This window comes from Rhincodon typus, chromosome 29 (genome assembly GCF_021869965.1).
Source record: "Rhincodon typus isolate 14 chromosome 29, sRhiTyp1.1, whole genome shotgun sequence".
NCBI lineage: Eukaryota > Metazoa > Chordata > Chondrichthyes > Orectolobiformes > Rhincodontidae > Rhincodon > Rhincodon typus.
Genome location: NC_063360.1, coordinates 21903102 through 21912632, shown reverse-complemented (window position 1 = coordinate 21912632; position 9531 = coordinate 21903102). Strand labels below are relative to the sequence as shown.

Sequence of the window (9531 nt, the reverse complement as noted above, 5' to 3'; positions counted from 1 at the left end):
CCCACACACACACACACACACACACACTGCATTTCCCTCTGATTGGCTGCAGTACACTCCCAAACTGACGGCAGCACACCTTTGCTTTCCTTATCCATAGCTCCCCTTCACCACGATTGCGGTTCCATGTTGTGCAGATACTGTGACTTCCTGTTTATTGCTTTTGTGGCTCCATGCCCTTCAGTCATAGGCACCCCTTCCTTTGTTGTGTGTGCTAAAATCAGCCCTTCAACCAGAAGTAGCCCCCTGATTTCTGTATGCTAGGTGGGCTTGAAAAAGGCCCAGGGAGACAAGTTGTCTTTCTCTGCTGAGAGGCAGAGACTGTACTTGGAACACAGTATAAAATACAACAAAGAACTGCAGGATTTGAAACACAAACATAAATTGCTGCAGAAACTCAGTAGGTCTGGCAGCATTTGTGGGAAGGAAGCAGAGTTAACGTTTCAAGTCTGGTGACTCTTCATCAGAATGGCTTTCTGTTCAGTCCCTGATCTGTTCAGTTTCTACAGCAATTTCTGTTTTTGTTGTCTTGGAACACAGGGGTGTTTACTCTCCATTTAATTCTGTATCACTAGAATGACAAAGCAGCAAGTACTTACCCTGTAGTCAAGGAAGAAGTACAACTCTCTGGGTACACAACTCCTCAGTTGTGTTATTTCAGGATGCAAAGTTAATTCAAGCAAGTTATTATTAATAAGGTGCAAAAACATGCAGATTTGTCTCTAGCTACCTGCTAGCAACATGCTGGAAGTTTCATCAACAGGTTGCTTCTACCAATGAAATGATGAAGATCTGAAATGTTAAGGGCGGATGGGAGTCCTTAATGGCTCTGGTCTTCCAAGGGTCAGCCTTGGCATCAAATATACGACCAATAGAGCCTAAAAAGATGATACCGGGATTAGAGAACTTGCGTTTATGATTATGTGTAAGGTTTATGGCCTGCAAGCACTGCAATACTGCTCTGACCCTATTGTGGTCCAAAGTGTTAGATTCACGAATAAGGTTATTGTCCACACAATCTGTGACCCTTTGAGCCCTTACAAGATTAAGGTACAATGAAAAATCTCAGGCAGCATGGCAACTCTGAATGGTAGCTGGCTGAAACAATAATGCTCAAAGAGCTGTCAATAATCTGGATTGCTCTTCTAATGGTAACCACCAGAAGCTGCTATTGGCACCAGCTGAGTAAAAGCTGAGCTCCTTGTTGGCTTGGCAACGTGTTGTCCACAGATGCCATTGGGTAATCTTCTTTTCCAGTGTTGTTCAGCTGTATGATATTCACACTGATACTTAAACAGCCTTAGGATTGGGTACAGGAACCATGCCTAAGCGTCAATGGGTAGGTTGTGTTACCAACAATAATATCCCTGGTGTAGCATGGTTTCAATTTCTTGTCTAACCTCTTTCAAGAGGGATTGTGGGATATTTCTTAGTGTAAGCAAACATATTGGTTTGACATTTGGCCCTAATGCATGATAAGCCTTTTGCAGTTTCTCAAGACCACTACCATACTGCCTCACTATTCCACCCTGTGAGTTGGTAACTCTAAATTGGATTTCTCTGATTTGCCCTTGTAGCTCCAACACCATGCAGATACGTTGCATATCCAAGAAAGTTGTCCAGCTCAATAATGATCACACCTGATTCTGAATTAAAGTATTTCTGTCATATATCTTCCAGCTGAATACCCCTGTACTGTGAAGTTGATTTCTGGAGGAACTCAGGCTTTAGCTATTGTACTCAGTTAGAAAATATTGACATGCTTGCTCCAGTATCTAATTTGAAATTTATCCAGTAGCCATTGACCATAACGTCCAAACTCCAAAAGTCGTCCTTTGGATTTTGTGACCTCAACCAGGAAAGGCAAATCATGTATGTCTTTGACACTGTTTGACCTGACTATTCTTTAGTTAAATTTTTGAATTGGAGTTGCAAGTTCTCTGTTGCGGCATAATGCTTTAAAATACCCTCCTCATCTTTCTGGAGCTAAAATCTGCACTTGTTTAAAGCCCTCTGTTTTGTCTAAGAAATTGGGAAAAGGATTTTTCCCTTGTTTTGTGCAATTCCTATCAGCAGCTGGTGAACTTTTCTGACTATTACTATAGGTGCTGTTTTCAAGTGTGTTCTAGCGATAAAGGCTTTTCATTTTCCCACCCTTTGTCACTGTTAGCTGGGGTCCCTTCTTAAGGGCTTGCAGACTGGCACCACAAATATCACATGCAGGTTCTGGGAGGCTTAGACAAATGTGGACTGGACAGCATGCTTGTGAAAACTGACAAAAGTTTATTAACTGTATACATTATATACATTGGCATCATTGGGCTGGGCTGAACTGCACTGCATCAGAATCTTCTAAGAGGCCACATCCCATGTGATCTGACATCACCGATGATGCAGTCTAGTTGTATGTATACTGTTATGTAACTGTGAACCCCTACAGCACATCACCCCTAAAAACCTCCTTCATGTTTTTGCAGAAGTATTGCTGATACCAGAAATCTGAAATATAAACATGTGTAAAAATGCTGGAAGTACTTAGCAGGTCAGGTAATATCCGTGGAAAGAGAAACAGAATTAGGCTTTCAAGAAAATACTTCCATGATATTAACAATCATATCAAACGCGGAGAACAAATAGAACAAATAATTTTATTAAAGAAATGTTGAAGATGGTACATGAATAGGATAGCTTTGTGGAGATATGGGCCAAAGGATCTGTTTCTGTACTATTTGACTCTATGAATCTATGGTACACAACACGATGTTGTCTTTCTTTGTGTCTGCCATGGTTCAATTGGAGGCACACTTGCTTGGAATCAGAAGAGGTTGTGTGTTCAATTCCCACTTCAGGAGCTGAGCACAGAAGTCCAGGTTGACACTCCACTGTAATTGTAAGGGTGTGCTACCCTGTTGACAGCCATTGTTTCAATGGGTTGTTACATTTCAAAGCCTATCTTAATTAGACATTTAAAGGTCCACAGTATGATTTTGAAGATGACCTGTGTGTTATCCCTGATATAAGTATCAGGCAATGACCATTTCCAATAAAGGCCAATCTAAACACCACTTCTTGACATTTAATGGCATTACCATTACTGAATCCCCTGCTATGAACATCCAGGGGGTTACCATTGATCAGAAACTAAACTGGACTTGCGATATAAACACAGTGGCTACAAGAACAGGTCAGAGGCTAGTGCAGTGAGTAACTCATCTCCTGACTCCCCAAAGCCCGTTCACCATCCATAAGGCACAAACCAAGAGTCGAAAACTGGACAGCACGGGTTTAAGGTGAGAACAGAAAGACTTAAAAAGGACCTGAGGGGTTAATTTTTTCATGCAGAGGGTGATGCGTGTATGGAATGAGCTACCAGAGGCAGGTACAATTACATTTATAAGGCAGCTGGATGGGTACATGAACAGGAAGGGTTTAGAGAGATATGGGCCAAATGTTGGCAAATGAGACTAAGTCAGATTAGGATGTTGGTTGACGTGGACGAATTGGACTGAACAGTCTGGTTCTGTGCTGTGTTACTCTATGAATATCCAGGTCAAAGCAGCCTGCTTGATTGCACAACATCCACTCTCACATTTCTCAAACATCTACTACTGACATTCGGTAACAGCAGTGCGTACTATCTACAAAATGCACAGCAGAAATTCAGCAAAGATCCTTAGACAACACCTTCTGAACCCACGACCATTTCCATCTAGAAGGGCAAGGGCAGCAAATACATGAGAACACCATGATCTGCAAATTGTCCCCCAAGTCACTCACCATCCTGACTTGGAAATATATCAGTGTTCCTTCACTTTCAAAATCCTGTCATTTCCTCCCTAACAGCGTTGTGAGTCTACCTTCAGCACAAGGACTGCAGATCCAACTCCTCAAGAGTAACTAGGGTCCGGCAATAAATGCCAGCATATCCAGTGATGCCCATGTGGCACGAATGTGTGAAAAGAAGCCTATGCATGTCCTCCAAATAACATCGCAGGGAAGGAACAGATTATCTGGTCGTGAGGTCGCCAACCCAAAGGGTTAAGTCCGTTTCTCTCTCCACGGGTGCTGTCAGACCAACTGAGTTTCTCCAGCATTTTCTGTTCTGGCAGCTGGTCATGAAGCTTGTGGGAGCTTGCTGTGCGCAAACTGGCTGCCGTGCTCCCAAACAGGGACTTTAAAAGTATTTCACTGTCGTAGAGGGCCCCGAGGAACCCCTCTGGGGTGGTGAGACGTGCTATATTAGTATGATTTTTGTTCTTATATTTCTTCCCTTTCGACGGCTCCGAAATGCCCTTGTTGTTGGGTAGGCCTCTGACGTCAGAGCCTGGCAGGAACCAAGATGGCGGCGGGCGGTGTTGAGTGGGTGAGAGGAGAGGATCTCCCGGAGCTTGAAGGCCGCTCCAACTTCTGATTCCAATTTCACCTGCCCTCCCCGCCTCCACCAAACCATTATTCTCTGCGGGGACGGGGATTATGCCTTGTCCCCGAGGCCGGGACCCGAGTGCACAATGCTGCGTTCCACCGAGTTTTTCCGCAGCATCGAGTGCCCGTTTTACGGCGGCGGTAGCGGCGATGGCGGCTCCTGCAACCGGCCTTATTGTCACTTTCGGCACCGCAGCCAGAAGCCCAGGGAGAAGTCGGAGGGAGACGGGCAGTGTCTAGCAGCCGACCGAGGTGAGTCGGCAGCAACTGGTTTCCTACTCTGTCTTGTCGTGGAGCCTTGATCTCCTTCATGAACCCTCCTTGGTTATACCTGGTGCTAGGGTCATTCAGTTTTATTCTGTGTCTGTGAAGTGGTCTTCATGTAGGTGCTGTGCCCAAACTGGATTATTCAACAGACTTTCCCTTTGGGGAAGTGGGAGGGCCTTCCTCCTTGTACACGCTTCAGTGTTTGGGTTGTGTTATTCGGTAATAGCTTTTAAAGTGTTTTTTTTACGGAGTCACCATTAATTCCAACGACAAAACAGAGCAACCTGTATTATGAGGTGAATTTGTGTGTTTATCTTTTTATGTAACTATTTTGCAGTAACTGACTGTTGTCAATGAAAAGGGTGTGACACATTCTCTTAAAAAAAAATTTAAACGTCCATGTAACTTGACCTCAAAATACACATTTAAAATTAAGATTTTGTTGTGGTTACATTTTCTTGGCTTATCAGCTAGTCCAGATCCAACAATTGTTGGTGTGATCAACATTACACACCACAATAGGAATACTGGCTCTTTGATTCTGAGAAGTGAGCAATCACCTCCACCTTTCCAACAAATCTAACTATAATGTCTTGATCAATGATCTATCATTATTAGGCTAATTGTATATTTAGACAAACTTCACAGTAATTATTATCTTTATACCACACAAATTTAGATAAATCTATCTGTAGTGCATCACTTTTTCTGTTTTAAGTACACTTTTTTTGTACAACGGTAACAAAAAGGTCAAAATGAACAATGTGCATTCTGAAGAAGCATTCCTGGACTGGAAACACTAACTCTGCTCGCTCTCCACAGATGCTGCCAGACTTGCTGAGTTTCTTCAGCAATTTCTGTTTTTGTTTCAGATTTCTAGCATCTGCAGTTCTTTATTTTAGTCCTTACTGTACTTCTGATTTAAGTATTTACTTTTCACCTCAAAAATGGAATGATCTCTACCTGCTTCCTGTGACGGAGTATTTCATACTTCCAACAAATCTGTATAAAGAAGTACCTCAAACTTCAGTTTATTTACTTCTAACTTTTGAATTGATAGGCTTTCTTCACTAATTTTTCTCAGCCATTGGCTAATCTTTTAGTGCTTAGAATCATGAAATCCTTACAATGTGAAAGGGGGGCCATTCATTCCATTGAGCCTCTGAAGAAGTCCCACCAAGACTCACACCCCTACCATATCCTGTAATCCCACATTTATCATGGCTAATTCACCTAACCTACACATCCCTGAACACAACGGACACGTGGCCAGATAATCTGGCCACCTTTGTTCTGTGGGAGGAAAATGGGGCACCTGGTGGAAACCCATGCAGACATGGGGAGAAGTGGCAAACTCCACACAGTCATCCACCCAAAGCTGGAACTGAACCCTGGTGCTGTGAGCAGCAGTCCTATCCATGAGCCATCACTACCTTAGAACGACTCTTGCTACCTTATGGAGGAGGTGGGACTTGAACCTGGGCCACATAGTCCAGCGGTAGAAGGTAAAGTCACTATTGTCCCACTGTTGCATTACAGAGAGATGACTGGTGGTAGCTTAACTTGGGGATCGTCACATCTCAAGGTAGATGAAGTGGGATCTTCATGGTTTTCTCAGCCAATGCAGGAATTGAGCCTACACTGTTGGTATCACTCTATGTTGCAAACCAGCCATCTAGCCAACTGAGCTAACCAGCCCTGTAAGTCATTTGTGACTTGGCCAACTTCTGGTCAGTTGATTGCTGGTGACCATTTTATGTCTTTTTTTTCCCCCCTAGTTTAAAACCATTTTAGTTACTGAAATTCTGAGGTATTAACTCCAGTGATGGTATTTGACAATTAATAATCCTTGTATTGAGGAAAACAAAATATATTTATAATAATTATTGCACACAGTTCTCCATATTAAATTTTATCAGTAGTCTTTGTTTGTTGCATCCTTGAAATATTTTACAATCTACTTTATTGTTTGCCTTTCTGTATCATGTTATCATTAAAAGTTGATATTCTTCTCCCAATATTCCAATCTAAACAATTTGTGTGCAAAGAAAAATAATTGCAGTGTTGATCTCTGAAATCTGGGACTTCCAATCTGAGCAGCCTCTGTTAATCTAATTTTTTTTTCACTTCAACAAACCTCTTGTTCTTTTGATATTCCCTGATATACCATATATACACCTGAACATTTTGTACAAGTCTTCTGAAATGTTTTATGGGATCCCCTTGAAATTCCACGTGCACTACGTTTACTTGTCTCCCCAACCCACTTGGTCACTTCAAGAAATTCAGTTTGATTTGTCAAACATATTACATGTGTAATTTCTTTGGTCACTTCTTGAGCACTTTTCCACTTGATGTTGATTGTGACTCATTGTCCTCAGCCAACGACTTGCAGATAATGATTTTTGTAGCATGATAAAAAGTAAGGATTTTGATGTAAGATGTGTGATTTATATATATTTTAATATCATTTAGAGTTTATATTTTAGCCAGTGGTTTGTGGATTTTAGTCTGTGCCTCTGGGGATTATTGATTAACTTGTAAGTATTTGCGTAGCCACGGTGATTTCTTTTAAAATACATTATTAGAGAGAGGCTTTTCCGAGAATAAAGGGGTTTTGATTACATTGGGAAAGCTTACATGTAAACAGTCTAGTGCACTGGGTTCTCATATAGAAGATTCTGAATTTTTTGGGCTTGGAGTAAATACCCATAACTTTGGAAAAAAGACTTTTTCATTCATTTTAGTGCAGTTTTACAAACGTCTTGGCTGAAGCTGGATGTGTAAAACAGTTGCTGATAAATTGAGATAGTTTAGGACTGTTAAGATTTTGTTACCTCAATGTGAGGACTTTAGTTTAAAAAGTCTAGACCAGAAGTGTTTGAAGCTTCTTGAAGCTGAGAAAATCTAAGCTTAGTTGTGTGAAGGTGCCATGAATAAATCATGGTATTCTCCAGGTGGGGCATTGAAGCCACAGTAAAATTAGGCCCTAAAAGATGAGAGACCAGGGAATTTTCTCTGGTATGAGTACTGTAAAGAACTACTTTTAAGATTAATGGGGTTGTAATTTATTGTGTTTTGAAATCTTTAAACTTGTGTTATCTATAAGTAGTTTGATTTCTTCTATTTTATCTTCATTCCTTTTGCATAATAAAGTTCTATTCATTGTTAAACTTGAATCTGCACCAATGTCTGTTTGTATTGGTGAAAGACCTTAAAAATTTTAATTAATCAGTATGATTTATCAGACTGAGATCTGATTTCGTCCAGTAATAACATTAGCTGGAATTGTAACTGGCTACGTGAGAGTATTAGTATTTGTATTAGAATCCCTACAGTGTGGAAACAGGCCCTTAGTTTATTTCTAAGTCTATATGTGAAGCTGAAGGGACTGTAGAAATAATAAGTGTAAAAAAAAATTCAAAGTTTCTAGAGAACTAAAAAGCTATGCTTTAGTGTTATTCAAGGCTAAATGGTGACAGTTTGTTTTCTGTTACAGATCTGTGGAGTCAGCCCACTTCAAAGGTTTGAACATAGCGTAGGCTGACTCTTCAGTGTAGTATTAGGGGTTTGCAATGCCCTAAGGGCTGCTTGCCAGATTGGAAGTAGAATGAGGTTTTTTGTCACATGTACTCCAATAAGTGCAGTGAAAAGTTTACCAAGTCTCCACTTGGCAGCATCTTAGGTACAAAGGTACCTAGATACAGGATCGTAGGAATAAATTAGAAAAATAAAGAAATGAAAAGTTCAGCATTACAGTCCTTTAGGCAGACTGTGCCGGGCCTCGCATCCAGACCGGGCGGTACTCAATCTGCTCCTGCCACGTGCTGCCTGCTCCTGCCGCAGCCGCCTAGGGCTGCCTGCTCTTCGCCATGGCTACAGATGCCGGGGGACCTCACTCTTCGCCATGTTGGGCTCACTTGCCCCATGATGACTGGACTCCACTGCGCTGAGCTCACTGTCCTCTGCGCTGATCTCCTTTGCATTGCACAAACTCACTCTCCACAGAAGGCAAGAAGTTTAACGTGAGAAAAAAAAACATGGTGAAAGAAAAAAAAATTAAAAGCGAATGGAGCAGATGAACTCCGGTAGGAACCCTCACGCTGCACTGCTGCTGTGCTACCATCTTCAATATTAAACCAAAACCCTGTCTACCTTTTTAGTTCAATGTGAAAATTCCATTGTTCTTTTGATGTCTTGTTGAATATATACATGCATATGTACAAAATAGGAGTATAAGTAGGCCATACAGCATATACAAGGGGTTGAATCATTCAGTAAGACCATGCCTGGTGTGTGTGTGTTTTGGATTCTGCAATCCCACCTATTACTGAACCTTTGATTCCCTTATGTAACAAAAAAATCTACTCCCCTCCCACTTAAAAGGACCCTGCCTCCATTGCTTTCTGTGTTAGAGTTCTAGTCTGAACCTGCTGAGAGAGAAAATTTCTCCCACCTCTGTCCTAGAAGGGAGACCTCATATTTTAAAACAGTATTTATTTCTGAGCCATCTTGAGATTGTGAAAGGTAGTACACAAACAAAATCTATTTCTTTAGCTATGATCTCCTGGAAGCAGTGTTTTGTAATATCTGTCACAGTAGCTACATGTCAAGTTGACCTGTATTTATTTGGCAATACAAATAGTAACTGTTTGATCATAAATTGTCAGGATCTTAAATGCGTGCTGTGTCTAATGCTGTAGAAAGCTGCAGAACTTATTTTCGTGTCTTGGTCATTTTATTTATCGACTCCACAGAATCATGCAGCACAGAAGGAGGCTATTCAACTTATCACACCTGTTTCAACACTTGGAAAACCTTTCCAATTAGCCCCAATCCTGG

The 9531-nt window shown here is 41.3% G+C and overlaps 1 protein-coding gene across 1 annotated transcript in view; it reads left to right on the top strand.

The window, feature by feature from the left end:
* The first annotated feature begins 2635 nt into the window (after positions 1-2635).
* The window catches only part of LOC125480990 (RNA exonuclease 1 homolog), a 49633-nt gene continuing 42737 nt past the window's right edge, over positions 2636-9531 (top strand). The window contains exon 1 of the mRNA XM_048613920.1: positions 2636-4674. Within this exon, the coding sequence (XP_048469877.1) occupies positions 4509-4674 (166 nt within the window). The 5' untranslated portion in view covers positions 2636-4508. The remainder of the gene's footprint in view (positions 4675-9531) is intronic.